Genomic DNA, 15,530 nt, shown 5'->3' on the forward strand with positions numbered 1-15,530 from the left:
TAGTATCAACACAATTAATGACATTAAATGAATTCAAGTTTAGAAGTTATTAAACTGCAAAATGCCTATTCTGATTGCTAAGCATAAATGTTTTTTCTTGACAGATTCTCTTGAGATTGACATCTACAGAGATCAAAACTGTAGAAATAAAGGACTGAATAATCTAGTGCCTGCTGTACAGGGTAACTTAAAAGAACTGGGGGAAGAAATCCTGCCATGTTTTACCTCTATAACCCAGTATTTATTCACTTACCTATTTAAGAACTTGTGACTAAGGTGAAGAGAACAGATCTAGATCTCTCTCTCTCTATGCAGTTACCTAATTCCTTACTGTTTTCTTCCAGTTAAGCCCATTTCCTGCAGGATATGGGCTAAACTGGACATAGGATTTTAAATTTCTAGTGGAAACCAAACCACTACCAGGCTTAGCACTACACCCTTAGGAGGAGCGTTTATGGAAATACAATTTGTGAGGAACACACACTTTGAAGCCCAAGCATTCTTGGCAATACCTTAAGTCACCACGCAGGTTGTTCTCACGGGCAACAACACAGCCAGATCAACCGCTGCTCCTGGCAACTTCCACTGTCCCACAATGTGAACATGGAGAGGCCACGGACTCCAGAGGCCGTGCTTAGAAGTAGAGGCTAAGAAACTCAACAAACTGCTACTGGAAGCCAACTGGATACCACAGTATTAAACATAAACAAGCAAAAACTGAGACCAAGCACACAAAGAAATGAACAAAGAACATGATGCTCAGAGTCAGACTGGATGAGGGTATTACCACACACTCAATAGATAAACACACTTGTTTACAATCCCAGGTCCTTGCTCGCAAATAAATAGATCGAACATTTACAACAGAATGAATGCCTTTTGAATGCAAGCTTTTCTTTTATTATAATTCTAACTAAATAAAAGTCATACTTCTAAAATAAGCTACAAGTTGCCTTTTTCTGTGAAACTGATGTGACTTGGTGCCACAGCTCACCTTTCTCTAATAGCAGCAGTATCATCCACCCATGGCAGCCAGGAACGCTCCATCTGGCATCCTGTGGGGTCCCACACAAGCAACTTCATAAAGCATGCAGACACTACTCTGCTGCAGTTTCATATGAATAGAAATGATCATTGTGCTTACAGGTCGCATACGTTCCAAAATATACAAAAATGGTGTAAATTAACAAATAAAAGCAGATCTTTGCTTACCAATAAAATCAATAAGGCAGAGGGGTTGAAGGTGGAAAGAAAAATGTGGGGGAAGAATGCAAAACAGTGCCAGCATTCACAAAAAAAGATCATGCTAAAATCAGACCCATAAAAACCAAGAATTAAGCCACAATCCAAAGAACTCTGTCCATGAGTCCAAAGGCATGCATGCCAGCTGAAGGAAATGCAGGATTCTTCTGACAAGTTTCTTCAGAGCAGAACAGGAACGTGTCACTGGAGCAGTCACAACAGGGTGAACAAGACGCCATCACGCTTCTTTTTTTGTAACTGAAAAGGAAAGAAAAGCAACCATGACAAAAAATTAACAGTTGTTGGAACAAAATACAGAAATTCACAATGACCTATAAAACCAGAAGAAAAAGCCAAATTATTTTTATACTTTAGGGGTTTCATGCTTCCATTTAGAAGTTGTCTTTTAAATTTGAAAATTTTATTATGTACGATTTACCCATAATGGTGTTAAATATAAAATTACTTCACCACACATGGGTTTCACACAATATCAGTAACTCAGTAACTTCATTCATGTTTAAAGAACACATAAGAGAGAGCTTGTCACTAGAATCTCAGTCAGAGGCTCCCCCAGAGCAAGACGTCTGAAAATATTTAAAGTTTCTCATTAGGAAAACAACAATCTGAAACTAATACCCAAATGCTGTAACTGACTGTGGACAGACTATTTTTGCCTTTTCCAGTAAGTTCACAAATTTTTTTTAATAAGACTTTTATTTTTTGAACTCGAGTCTGAACTAAGCCTCTCCTCGTCGTCAGTGGCCGTGGGGCTCTGAGGTACTCACTGAGGAGAAGTCCGGGGCTATCCGGCCTTTGTGTCCACCAGCTGCATCTGCACGTTGGCGGCCATGCCACCCCCGTAGCCTCCCTTGGACTGCATCTGGTTCTGAATGGAGCTGACCTGAGACAAGAAAGGAAAAGAACGGGTCAGGAACTAGGGCCACTGCAACCAATCAATTGACAGTTTGGCTGGGCTGCTTTTCCCAGAAGGGTACTTTTTATAGAAAAAAAAATTATACATCTTTTTATAGACTTAGAAATTGTTTTCAATATATGGGGAGTGGTAAGCTGGTGGTTGAACAATTCTTTTTTTTTTTTTTTTTGGCCAAAACACCCCCGACTCCACTTCCCTATTACAAAAAAAAAAGTTTTATAGTTCACAAGGTACTTGGCTACATTTCAAAACCAGTCAAAAGGATAAAGATGAATTCAAGTTTGTTCCTCAACCACCTTAATTTACAACCACCTCACATATTAAATCACCTCAATTTCTTGGATTAGAATCAGATACAAAAATAAAGTAGGAAACTGAACCAAAGATAAATTTTAAAAGTCCATGTGGTAAAATTTACATAATAGTAGTATTCTTATTCTAAAAATGACTTCAGTCATGTCCTGCTCTCTGCAATGCTATGGACTGTAGCCTGCCAGGCTCCTGTCCATGGGATTCTACGAATACTGGCATGGCTTGCCATGCCCTCCTCCAGGGAAACTTCCTGACCCAGGAATCGAACCTGCATCTCTCAGGAGTCTCCTGCATTGGCATGTGGGTTCTTTACTACTAGTGCCACCTGGGAAGCCCTAATATAGTCTTAGTAAAATCAATAAAATGAAAAAGTATAAGCATTCAAATGAGGATTCAAAGACTTGGAATATTCAAAGGAAGCTTAGAGGCCACACCCCAAGAGCCAAGTCTGCATATTGAGGAACTGAGTAGTATACCCTTTTCTCCTCTGAGCCCAGGGGATCATTCTCTCCAGCTTCTATCACATGATTAGAGCCCCTGAACTTTATTTGACTCATCCTCTGCTGAGCCTATGATGTCTCCTTAACACACTGGGGGATTTTTGCAGAAACCTGTGGCCAGCAATTGGTTATGTAAGAGAAGACTGAAACATCTCAAGTCAATAATGAGTTAATACTCCCTCAGAATAGGCTGCTCTCAGGTTTACAGAATCACTTCAAAATATGACATCATGTAACCCTCACAATAGTGCCAGGAGGAAGCAGTTAAGAGTGAAGCTGTGAAAGCCTCGGCATTTACCCTCATCCCTGATAAAGGCAGAACCCCAGGCCTGCACCCTCCCTTCACCTGTGACCGTGCTGTGTGGCCCCAGGTGTGCCATATACCCCCCAGGACACAGCCCTGCCCACCGGAGGGACAAGCCCCTGTGCCACCCACCAGGCGGAAAGCACCGGTTTCGCCACCAGGAGGCTTCCACAAGCCTCAGGACCACTTTGGGAACACACTACAAGCAAGAGGAACTGTGATCCTGCAGCCAGCATGAAGGATCCCATAAACAGACAAAATCAGATGGCAGAGAGATGTTTCGGATGAAGGAACAAGATAAAAACTCACAAGAAACAGCTAAATGAAGAGAGCTACAAAAAAAAAAAAAAGAGAGTTTTAGACTAACGATAGTAAAAATGGTCCAAGATCTCGGAAAAAGAAAGAGGCACAGATTCAGAACTTACAAGAGATGTTTAACAAAGAGCTACAAGATGTAAAGAACAAAGAGATACAAAGAATACAATACCTGGAATGAAAAATACACTAAAAGGAATCAAGGCAGGATAAATGAGGCATGAAAAATGAATAGCTGGAAACAATGGTAAGAATCACTGTTAAGGAACAGACCGAAGAGAAAACAATGGAAGGAAACAAGGCAGTCTCAGATACCTCTGGGGCATTAAACACACCAACACGTGCCCTACAGGGTGCTAGAAGGAGAAGACAGAAACGGCCCGAGAAAACACCTGAGGAGGTTATAGCTGAAAACCTCCCTAACGTGAGAAAGGGAACACTCAAGTCTAGGATGCGCAGAGTGGCTCACAGGAGATGAACTCAAGGAGGGACACACTGAGACACATGACCAAATGACAAGAGAGAAAATACCAACACAGTAAGGAAGGGCAACACATGATATACAAGGAAATCCCCAGAAACCCATAAATTTATCCGCTGTTTCTTCAGTATAAACTCTGCAGACCAGAAGGGAGTAGCATTATATATTCTAAGTAATGAAAGACAGATGGAAAATCTCTATACAGTCAGCAAAAACAAGTCCGGGAGCTGACTGTGGCTCAGATCATGAACTCCTGATCACAAAATTCATGCTTAAACTGAAGAAAGTAGGGAAAACCACTAGGCCATTCAGGTATGACCTAAATCAAATCCCTTAGATTATACAGTGGAAGTGACCAATAGATCTAACAGAGTGCCTGAAGAACTGTGGATGGGGGTTCGTAGCCCCGTACAGGAGGCGCCATGATCAAAACCATCCCCAAGAAAAAGAAAGCCAGCCAGGCAAAGTGGTTGTCTAAGGAGACCTTAGACCCAATCATGAGTATGAAAATGAAACAATGATTAGAAAATGTTCAACAAACAGAAGTCCAGGACCTGATGGCTTCACAGACAAATTACATCACATGTTGAGAAAAGAGTTAACACCTATCCTTTTGAAACTCCTTCCAAAAGAATGAAGAGGAAGAAATACTCCCAAGGTCATTTTATGAGGCCAACTTCACCCTAATACCAAAACCAGACAAAGATACCACACACAAAAAAAGGAAAGAAAATTACAGGCCAGTATCACTGATGAACACAGATGCAAAAATACTCCAACTGTATATTAAAAGGATCATACACTATGATCAAGTGACATTAATCCCAGGGTTATAAGAATTTTTAAATATCTGTAAATCTACGTCACAATCCATTGTCACATTTATTCAACATAGTTTCAGAAGTCCTAACTGTGACAGAGAAGAGAAAGAAATAAAAGAAATCCAAATTGGAAAACAAGTAAGACTGTCACTGTTTGCAGATGACATGATACGTGATACACAGAATATCCTAAAGATGCCACCAGGAAACTACTAGAGCTCATCAATGAATTCAGTACAGTTGCAGGGCACAAAATTAGCACACAGCAGTCTTTTTCATTCCCATACACTAAAAACGAAGACCAAAAAGAGAAATTAAGGAAAGAATCCCATTTATCATCACATCAAAAACAATAAAAAACACAGGAATAAGTCCACCTAAGGACAAAAAAGACATCTACTCTGAAAACTATAACATGTTGATGAAAAAAATCAGAGATGACACAGATAGCAGGCTATATATACCATGTTCTTGGTAGAATCAGCACTGTCAAAATGAGAGTACTACCCAAGGCAATCTACATACTCAATTCCATTCTTATTAAATTAGCAGTGTCATTTTTCACAGAACTAGAACATCAGCCCTGGGATTTCTTTGGAAGGAATGATGCTACAGCTGAAACTCCAGGACTTTGGCCACCTCATGCGAAGAGTTGACTCATTGGGAAAGACTCTGATGCTGGGAGGGATTGGGGGCAGGAGGAGAAGGGGACAACAGAGGATGAGAGGGCTGGATGGCATCACCGACTCAATGGACGTGAGTTTGAGTGAACTCCGGGAGTTGGTGATGGACAGGGAGGCCTGGTGTGCTGTGATTCATGGGGTCGCAGAGTCAGACACGACTGAGCAACTGGACTGAACTGAGAACAAAGTTATTAAATTTATATGGATACAGGAAAGACCCAAAATAGCCAAAGCAATCCTGAGAAAGAAAATCAAAGCTGGAAGAAACAGGCTCCCTGACTTCAGACAATACTATATAGCAACAGTAATCAAAATAGTATGGTACTGGCACAGAAACACAGATCAGTGGAACAGGATAAAAAGCCAGAAATAAATTCACCCATCTATGGCCACCTAATCCATCACAAAAGGAGGCAAAAGTATACACTGGAGAAAAGCAGTCTCTTTTCAGTGGTGCTGGGAAAACTGGACAACTATATAAAAGAATGAAATTAGAACATTCCCTCAGAGAAGGCAGTGGCAACCCACTCCAGTACTCTTGCCTGGAAAATCCCATGGACAGAGGAGCCTGGTAGGCTGCAGTCCATGGGGTCACGAAGAGTCGGACACGACTGAGCGACTTCACTTTCACTTTTCACTTTCATACATTGGAGAAGGAAAGGGCAACCCACTCCAGGGTTCTTGCCTGGAAAATCCCAAGGACGGGGAGCCTGGTGGGCTGCCGTCTATGGGGTCACACAGAGTCGGACACGACTGAAGCGCTTAGTAGTAGTAGAACACTTCCTAACACCGTTCACAAAAATAAACTGGAAATGGGTCAAAGACTTAAACGTAATGAGGCCAAACACTATAAAAGTCTTAGAAGAAAAGATAGAACACTGACATAAATTGCAGCAAGATCTTTTTGAATCCACCTTCTAAAGAAAAAAACTGAATGGTAGCTAACTAATTAAACTCAGAAACTTCTACACAGCAAAGGAAACCATAAACAAAATGAAAAGACAACCCACAGAATGGGAGAAAATATTTGCAAATGTGGCAACCAACAAGGGATTAATTTCCAAAATATACAAACAGCTCATGCAGTTGTATGTCAAAAAAAAAAAAAAAAATCAAAAAGTGGGCAGAAGATATAAAGACATTTTTCCAAAGAAGACACACAGATGGCCAAAAAGCACATTTAAAGGTGCTCAACACTGCTAATTATCAGAGAAATGCAAATCAAAACTACAATGAGGTATCACTTCACAAGGGTCAGAATGGCCATCATTAGAGAAAGTCTTCAAACAATAAATGCTGGGACGGGAGTGGGGCTAAAGGGAGCCCTCCTACTGTTCATGGGAATGTAAAGTGGCACAGTCACTACAGAGAACAGCTTGCGAGTTCCTTAAAAACTAAGAGAACTGCTATATGACCCAGCAATCCCACTCCTGGCTGGGCATATATCCCAAGAAAACTAATACAAAAGGACACATGCACTCCTCTGTTCACAGCAGCAGTATTTACAACAGCCAAGACAGGGAAGCGACCTGAATGTCCACCGACAGAGGAGTGGATAACGAGTACGTGGTAGATATATACAATGGATTTTTATTACTCAGCCATTTCACAGAATAAAAATGCCATTTGCAGAAATATGGATGGACTCAGAGATTGCCATACTGAGCAAAATAAGAAAGACAAGTACATGATATCTCTTATATGCAGAATCTTTAAAAAAAATGGTACAAATGAACTTACGTACAAAACAGAGAGTCACAGGTATGGAAGACAACACTGTGGTTACCCAGGGGAAAGGGGTGAGAAGGACACACGGGGAGGTTGGGACTATGTAAAATAGAGAACTGTTACAAACAAGGACCGATAACGGCCTATATGGGAGAAGGATCTAAAAAAGAGCAGATGTGTGGACACCTTACTCATTCTGCCTATGCCTGAAACTAGTACAATGTTAATCAATTATATTCCAATAAAATAATGTGAATAATAGTGCCATTCACAGTACAATGAACGGACCTAGAGATTATCATACTTAGTGAAGTCAATCAGAGACAAATATTATCACTCATGTGGACTCTAAATAAAAAAACGAACTTATTTATAAAACAGAAAGATTGACAGATATCAAAAACAAACTAATGGTTCCTAAAGGGGAAACACAGGAGGAATGGATAGATCACATACACTAGTCTATTTAAGACAGATAACCAACAAGGACCGACTGTATAGCACAGGGAAGTCCACTCAACATTCCACGATAATCTATATGAGGAAAGAATGTAAAAAAGAATGTATGTATAACTGAATCACCTCGTTCTACACCTGAAACTAACACAATACTGTAAATCAACTATACTCCAAAAATAGAATCCAAAGACTTCAACTGCAATCCCGGTTTATTCATTAACACCGTAACTCTGGACGCACTATTCATCTTCCGTGAACATCAGGTTTCCTACTTGTAGAGTGATTACAGATGATCATCCTTCCTAACCATCTTACACGGCTACTTTCTAGGGAGATATAAAAATGCTGGGGCATCTTCCTTTTTATTCCGGCTGTGCTGTGTGGCATGTGGAATCGTAATTCCCGGAGCAGGGATGAAACCCATGACCCCGGCACTGGCAGAGTGGAGTCTTAACCACTGGACCACCAGGCAAGTCCCAGTGGGGTATTTTCTTATTTACCAAAACAAAGGCACAAGGTTATCTGCAAACTCTCAAGTGCTCTTAGTATATCCTGTCTTCATTTGTATCAATCAGAAGCATTTTGGAAACTCAGAATCACGCTAGATTGCTCGGAGCAGGAGGAATAGGAGGTGATGGCCTAACAGATTCAGAGTGAGGCAGGTTTAAATACATTCTAAGTGAAAATAGTAACAAGACATAAAATGCATAGCGTATTTGGGTCCAATATGTTTAAGGCGAGAACATGTGATTGGGTCTTAAATGGGTAAGTTTTCACTCATTTACTGAAAAATTCACTTCTGTGGAACTAACTCCAGTGACACCACATGAGTTACTGTAATATCTATATTCACATGACTAAACAACCAGTTTAGGTAAGAGTACCCTAAAAAAGAAACTAAAATCCACAGGTCTGTTTAAGCAAACCTGCTCCGCCTGAGGAGGCTATGGCCCACAGCCTATCAGTTCACTTTCTGCTCCTTTTTGGCAACACCAAGTTTTGTGGCAGAAAGTTGGATTTTACCATGGTGCCAAATAATTTCCTACCTAACACAACATGTTATCCTAGACTTTATAGGTATCCTAGGCCTATTTACAACAACATCTTTATTTTTACACGGTACATTCATAATGCCATGCAGATTATAAGAAAGACAAATCTGTTTTTCTTCCAAAAGTCAATTCTTTAATTTCAAACAAGAATTTGGATTTCCAGTAAGTAACCCTCATCACTCCTGTGAAACATTGGGCTGAATGAGTTACAAGCTGGAGTCAAGATTACCAGGAAAAATAGCAACAACCTCAGGTAAGTGGATGATACCACTCTAATGGCAGAAAGTGGAGAGGAACTAAAGAGCCTCTTGGTGCGCGTGAAGGAGAAGAGTGAAAAAGCTGGCTTAAAACTCAATATTAAAAAAGTCAGATCATGGCATCCAGTCCCATCGTTTCATGGCAAGTAGAAGGGGAAAACGTGGAAGCAGGGACAGGACAGATTTCCTCTTCTTGGGCTCTTCCGACTCTTGCGACCCCACGGATTGGAGCCCACTAGGCTCCTCTGTCCATTAGATGTCCCAGGCAAGAATACTGGAGTGGGTTACTATTTCCTTCTCCAGGGGAATATTCCTGACTCAGGGATCGAACTTGGGTATCCTTGTTGCAGGTGGATTCTTTACCAACTGAGCTACAAGGGAAGCTCTTTTTTGCCTACATAGTTAAATTTTTATGAACACAAGTAGGGAAGAAGACGTGTTGATGAGAAATAAATTAAAATTCATCAGCTATAATAAATTTGAAACCATTCATTCTATTTATCTTTGTCACAATGACCTTAATATTAACAACAGTCAGCAGTCCATTTGGTCTCATCATTCCGCACTGATCCAGGAAACAAAGCTATTGAATTGTATTTTAACAGCAACCTGACGGCTCTTACGTTTCCACAAAAGCCGTTCAGTGTACTTTTCCTACAGACTTAAAACAAACAAGCTGTTTCCTTTCCAGGAAGCTACGAATGTCATCCCTTAGCCTACCCAGTAACTGCAGTGACAAACTTGTTTGCTGTATCCAGGACACCCATTCACCTATTTCACAAGTCTGTTCTCCTGTTAGGTTTTTTGTGAACAGAGTCCAGTCAGCACACAATGCAGCCTATCTGTGTTATGAAAGCCTTACTGACTCTCTGGTTCTAAACACTTGAGGGAACATTCAGACACACGTGCGCACTTGAGATCTGGGGGGAAAGCGACTCTGGACACACGGTCATTTGCTTCAGGGCAAGGATGAGGCACAGCCCGGGTAAAAACCCCCTACTGGTTTCTGGCACACTACTCTCTGTTTCTCTTAGATGCAAATTAGGGAGTAAGAGTTCAACTGAGTACATCTAAAGTCTCTTCTGAAGTTCACCGAAACCTCTATAACAAAGAGCAAATATGTGCAAATTTTAATCCTCTGCTAAGTGCATGAGAACTTATGTTACAGTAATAAATTGCAAGCATTCTAGCATCAGATAAAGGCTAATATTTTATAAAGTAAAGGGGACAAATACATTTGCAAAGGCAACCCAACTGAACTTAAGAGAACAAAAAGGAGATTAAATATTACTAAAAAGCTGACCTCAAAGTTGCTGGGTGGGGTGGGAGGGATGGGGGAATGGCGGCATGAGAATCCATGCGATAGTAACTTCCTTTCTGAACTCAAATCCTTTAAAAATTTTAAAGCGGTTACTCAGAAGAAATGTAGCTACAAAGAGTTTAGTACAAACAGAAAAAAAACACATGGCTTCGCAAACTAAATAAGAGATTTTTCCACTATTCATTTCTTCTCTTCACACTCACATTAAGTGTGTGTACTAAATGTCTGCAGTTCACTGGGCACAGCGCACTTGCCAGACAGGCACATCTGACCACACCCCAGGCCCCACCCACCTGCTCCACCCTGGTACTTACAGAGTTCATCCCACTGAACAGGTCACCTGACCCCACATGAGCTGTGTGCACGAAGTTTGTGGGCTCTCCAATCATACTTCGGTCAATCCGCCGGCGCCTCTTCTAAAATATAAGGGATAATGTTCAGAAAATGGTCTTAACAAAAACTTATTCTGGTAGATTTATACATTATGCACAAATGACTCTCTATGAAAAATGTTTTTGCCCAGGACAGGAAAATACCTAAATCTTGGTATCGCCACAACCATCTCCTACGATGAACTCCCCCAGAGAAATATATGCACCAAAAAAAAAAAAAATTGGTAAAGCAAAATAATATTTAGAATTTAAAATAGATTATTTGATCTAACTTCGGCCATCCATGTATTTGTATAATAACCATTTAAGTTTTATTCTTAAAAAAAAAGATATGTAAAAGTATCATCTGTAACCATCGTTCATAACAAAGACGACAGTATGACGTAAGTACTGAATTCTGTGTCTCATCATTAAACACCGATGCTATTCTGATGGTTATTACTTAGATCATAGCCAACTGCCCTTTCCTGCTGGAGTGAATCTGTCGGCTAGTGGTACAGGGGAGGCTGGGTTCTAATCCAGTCACTGATTTCCGGTCTCTTCTGGCTCTAAGTTACAAACCGCCTCCCCGTCGCTTCTGACACCCGTGTCCCAGCAGCCCCCAGGACTGCAGCTGCAGGTCGCGGCAGCCCTTGCTCCACCACACTAGGGACACTTCCTCACCATGCTGCTGTGTTCAACTGAACCATCCAAGATTTTTCGAGAGATGAAGGTTATTTTAAATTAGACCCAAGTTTTCCATGATGCCTTAGATTCTGTGATCGATTGAAGAGGCCACGGGCACAGCTGCCTTGTGTCCCAATGCCAACTCTATGTAGCCCCATCTTCTTCCCTTTCAACAGAATATTTCTCCTGAAAGTGCTACCCGATCAAAACCAAGGCAAGCTGCAAACTAGTGGAACTAGGTCAGGCTGCCTCCCAACGTAGTGTTCCATGTCGCCATCCCCTGAAATGTTGCTATGCACATGTTACACCCTAAAAGCTTATCCAAGTGACAGCTCTCCAGGGTTAGGATGTGATTTTCTATAAAACCACAAAAGTGGCATGTTCACACATTAATTTTAGACCTAAAATAGGTATTACTTTACTGTCTCTACCTTTTATTGCCACAGAATCCCAAAAGAAGTCTCGAGTTCAACAGTGGCTCTGGAGCATCTCCAGGTTCATTGGTTCTCCCTTCCAGTGTTCTGTACGGCATATGCGGATCCCTCTCTAGCTGAGCACAAATTTTGCTACAGTGTACCAAAGTTTCTTCTATTATTTCTTTGATACTTTTCCTTATGTTCTTTGTTTGCAATTTCCAGAGCCTCTGTTATGTGGACATCTGAATGTGCCTGTGTGTCTAAGGAGGGTGGGGATGAGGAGGAAGGGAGAGAGTGTGTGTGTGACTTTCATCAGTTATTTGTTTCCTTTGTATGTTTCACTGAATTACAAAACAACTCCACTTCTTCCTCTCCAGGAATCCACATGTGTTCTTGTAGGCCAGAGAGTAAATATTTTAAGCCTGCAGGCCACACAGTCTGCCAAAGCTTTGACCCACTGTTATCACAGCAGGTAAGGAGCTGGAGACAGTGAGGGAGCAAGTGAGAATAGCGGTGTTCCATTTAACTTTTAAGCACAAAAAAGGGTGGCTCACAAGTTCTGGTTTAGTGACCTTAGCCCTAGATCAGAAATTTTTTTCAGTGGTAGATATGTTATTATTTTATCCATTATAATTTTAGGGGGAAGTTCTTTGTTTGCAGTTAGTTTCTGATCTGAGACTTTATATTACATGATTTCCCTTTTTCTCTCAAAAATACCTGATTGAATAGAGTCTGTAACAACAGGTATTATAATCTATAACAACCTCAGAGCCAACTCACTGGAAAAGAAGCTGATGCTAGAAAGACTGAGGGCAGGAGGAGAAGGGGGTGAGGAGGTAAGATGGTTGGATGACACCATCAGCTCAATGCACATGAGTGTGATCAGAGGAGATAGTAACAGGGAAGCCTGACACGCTGCAGTCCACGGGGTCGCAGAGAGTCAGACACGACTGAACACCACCACCACCACCTAGAAGCAAAATATTCATTCCTTTACTTCTCCAAATTTAATTACTTCAAGCCCCCTTTTAAAGGGTTAAGATTCAATCCATCCTTGGGGCCCTGTCCCCAGGGCTATACAAAGACTTCAGGTTAAAAGGCTTGGCAGCAAGCCAAGTATAAGGCCCTAGATCCTTTGTCTATGTCCTTCAACCTTCTCTTTCTTGGCGAAACATACCATCTCCTGCTGCCTTTACACAGGGCCACGTAAGGACCCGCGCAGACTCCCTGAGCACAGGTCCGCCACCTGCAGCCCTCCTTCGATGCAGGAGGCCAAGTGCCGCCAACACAGTCGCTTCCACCCGGTTCCTATTCTGCCCCTGGATTCTGAGTTTGTCTATTTCTATCCACCAAATTCAACAAAGTTCCCTTCACACTCTTCTCATCTGAGATGTTACAGCACAAGTCCCTAAATGGTCCTTGAGAAGCGGTGCCATCTCTTCTAGGACTAAGGAAGGGAAAAGGCAATGCAAATGCTAGTTTTGTGCCTACTTTTCCCTCCACAATACACTGCTACATTTCCACCAAACTTGTCTTATCAGAAACCCATGTTTCTCCAAGCACATCCAAATGCATCTGCACCAGAACAGGACACGAACTTTCTTGACACCTGATCAGGACAAACTGTTGGGGTTTCTTCCCCAGGATGCCCCTTGACTGACAGTAAAGGAGGAGGCTTCCAGGTTCTTGGCACACTCCAGACATAAGCAGAAAAGGGGAGATGTCTACAGATGGAGACAACAGTCAGCAGTTATAGTCGCTGGACTCGTGGCATCTGTAGGACTGCGGACTTTGTGCAGACCAGCCTGAAGGGGCCACAGCTCCCAAGTACAGAGGGTGCCACCTGGCTCAGCCAGAGGGCCCTCTAAAGCAGGCAATGGGCTGGCCTATTGCAGAGAATAAGATCTACTTCCATATCATTCTTGCCCCATGAATACACAAGACTTCTAATAGTTCTGAATCCACATCATCTCCTTCAGAAGGGTGTGTCTGGGGCTTAGCAGGTAGCTACACTGGGCCCATGAATCCACATTATGTGAGTTATTCCAACAGCTGAATTATTGCAAGATGCAGGGAGAGAGGAGTCACCATGGTACACTGAGGCCACCAGCTATCTCACCCTGAAATGTTTCCTGAGAGATCAATGAACGGATGTGCTTGTAGGTCGCTGTGCCTCTGAAGTAGCTGTAGTAATATGCACTCATAAACAATAACACAACATGCATGCTGAATGAGAGAGGATGTTCAGGAGGAGACAGCTGAACTGATTCAAAGGACAGGATGACATCAACCTGCTTGCATCATAGTAATTATGTTGGGTGACTAATTCATCATCTGAAAATAATGACTACTTTTCAACTTGAACTTTATGGAGCTGAGCATCACACTTTTCCTTTAGACTTCACTTCATGACATCTAGTCTAACCTTGATTTTAGGGTAAAAAAGCAGAAGTTTCAGTCCTCCCTTCTTTAAGGCTAGAAGGAGCCCAGCTTGTTAAGCAGGGGAATGACATGATCAGAATGGTTCTAAAAGGCTACTCCATGATCGCTACAATGGAAAGCACGGCCGAGGGCACCAATGGAAAAGGTATTAGAATGATGCTGGCTAAAGGAGATTACTGAATTTCAACTACCAGTAGCGGAAATGGAAAGTTCAGGTTGAAGCTAAAATCAAAAACTGGATTTGAGAACTAGGGAAAGGTAAAAGTTATGAAAGATGAACAGATTTCAGACTGAATACAGGGTATATGATTTACTGGATTAGACAATACTGGGAGAGCCTTGCTGGAAGAGTCATACTGGTAGAAGACGGAAGATTCCGTTTAAGACACACTGCATTTGGGACTTAGCCAGCGGTCCAGTGGCTAAGACTCCGCACTCCCAATGCAAGGGGCCTGGGTTCCATCCCTGGTCAGGGAACTAGATTCTACATGCCACAGCTAAGAGTCCCCATGCCACAGTTAAAAATCGCGCACGCCGCAATGAAGACGGACAATCCCACGTGCCACAACTAAGTCCCGGGGAGCCAAACAAATAAATGGAAAGAAAAAAAAAAAAGACACACCAAATCTACGATAGCTATGAGACATTTAAGTGAGGCCTAGCAAATGATATTCAGCGTGCCTCACGTTCAAGGGCACTGAATACACAGACAGAGGATTCTGAGAAGCGCTAACTAGAGATGAGAAACAGAGTCACCAGGATAAAGTGGTCTGAGTTAAGGAGACTTCCCAGGAAGAAAAGTGCACAGAAAAGCACTCCTCATAAGGCTGGATGAGGAAAATAAGCCATTAAAGCAAGCCAAAAAGGAGCAGCCTGGAAGTCAGGGGCAAAGTCAGATGTGGGCTCTTCAAGTGTGATGGGGGTTAGGTAACGCGCTGCACAGCTGGAGGGAGGTCAGGTGAAGAGAAGCGTGTCCCCTGGACTCGGCGCCTGCTCGGCACGCTGGTGACCCTGTGCCCGCAGTGACGGGGGCGCCAGCCATCAGGGGAGTGAGGGGAGGGGGCGGGGAAATGAGAGGTCCCACACAGAGGATGGGACAGAGTCTGGCCTCGAACGGGAGGAGACAGCTGTAGCTCAAGGGAGAAGAGGAAACCAGCAGACTGGATTTTTTCCCTTCAAGATGAGACAGACTTGATCATGCT

General features: G+C 42.3%; 1 protein-coding gene across 9 annotated transcripts in view; it reads right to left on the reverse strand.

Annotated features, from left to right (window-relative positions):
* Positions 1 to 1,303: 1,303 nt before the first annotated feature.
* CDC42SE2 (CDC42 small effector 2) overlaps positions 1,304 to 15,530 on the reverse strand; it is a 116,486-nt gene continuing 102,259 nt past the window's right edge. For all 9 annotated transcript variants that reach the window (XM_070374032.1, XM_070374027.1, XM_070374035.1 and 6 more), the window contains 3 exons: positions 10,727 to 10,828; positions 2,031 to 2,146; positions 1,304 to 1,500 (listed from right to left, as the gene is read on the reverse strand). In XM_070374032.1, coding sequence (XP_070230133.1) covers positions 2,048 to 2,146; positions 10,727 to 10,828 — 201 coding nt within the window. In that variant the 3' untranslated portion in view covers positions 1,304 to 1,500; positions 2,031 to 2,047. The remainder of the gene's footprint in view (positions 1,501 to 2,030; positions 2,147 to 10,726; positions 10,829 to 15,530) is intronic.

This window comes from Bos mutus, chromosome 7, assembly GCF_027580195.1.
Source record: "Bos mutus isolate GX-2022 chromosome 7, NWIPB_WYAK_1.1, whole genome shotgun sequence".
NCBI lineage: Eukaryota > Metazoa > Chordata > Mammalia > Artiodactyla > Bovidae > Bos > Bos mutus.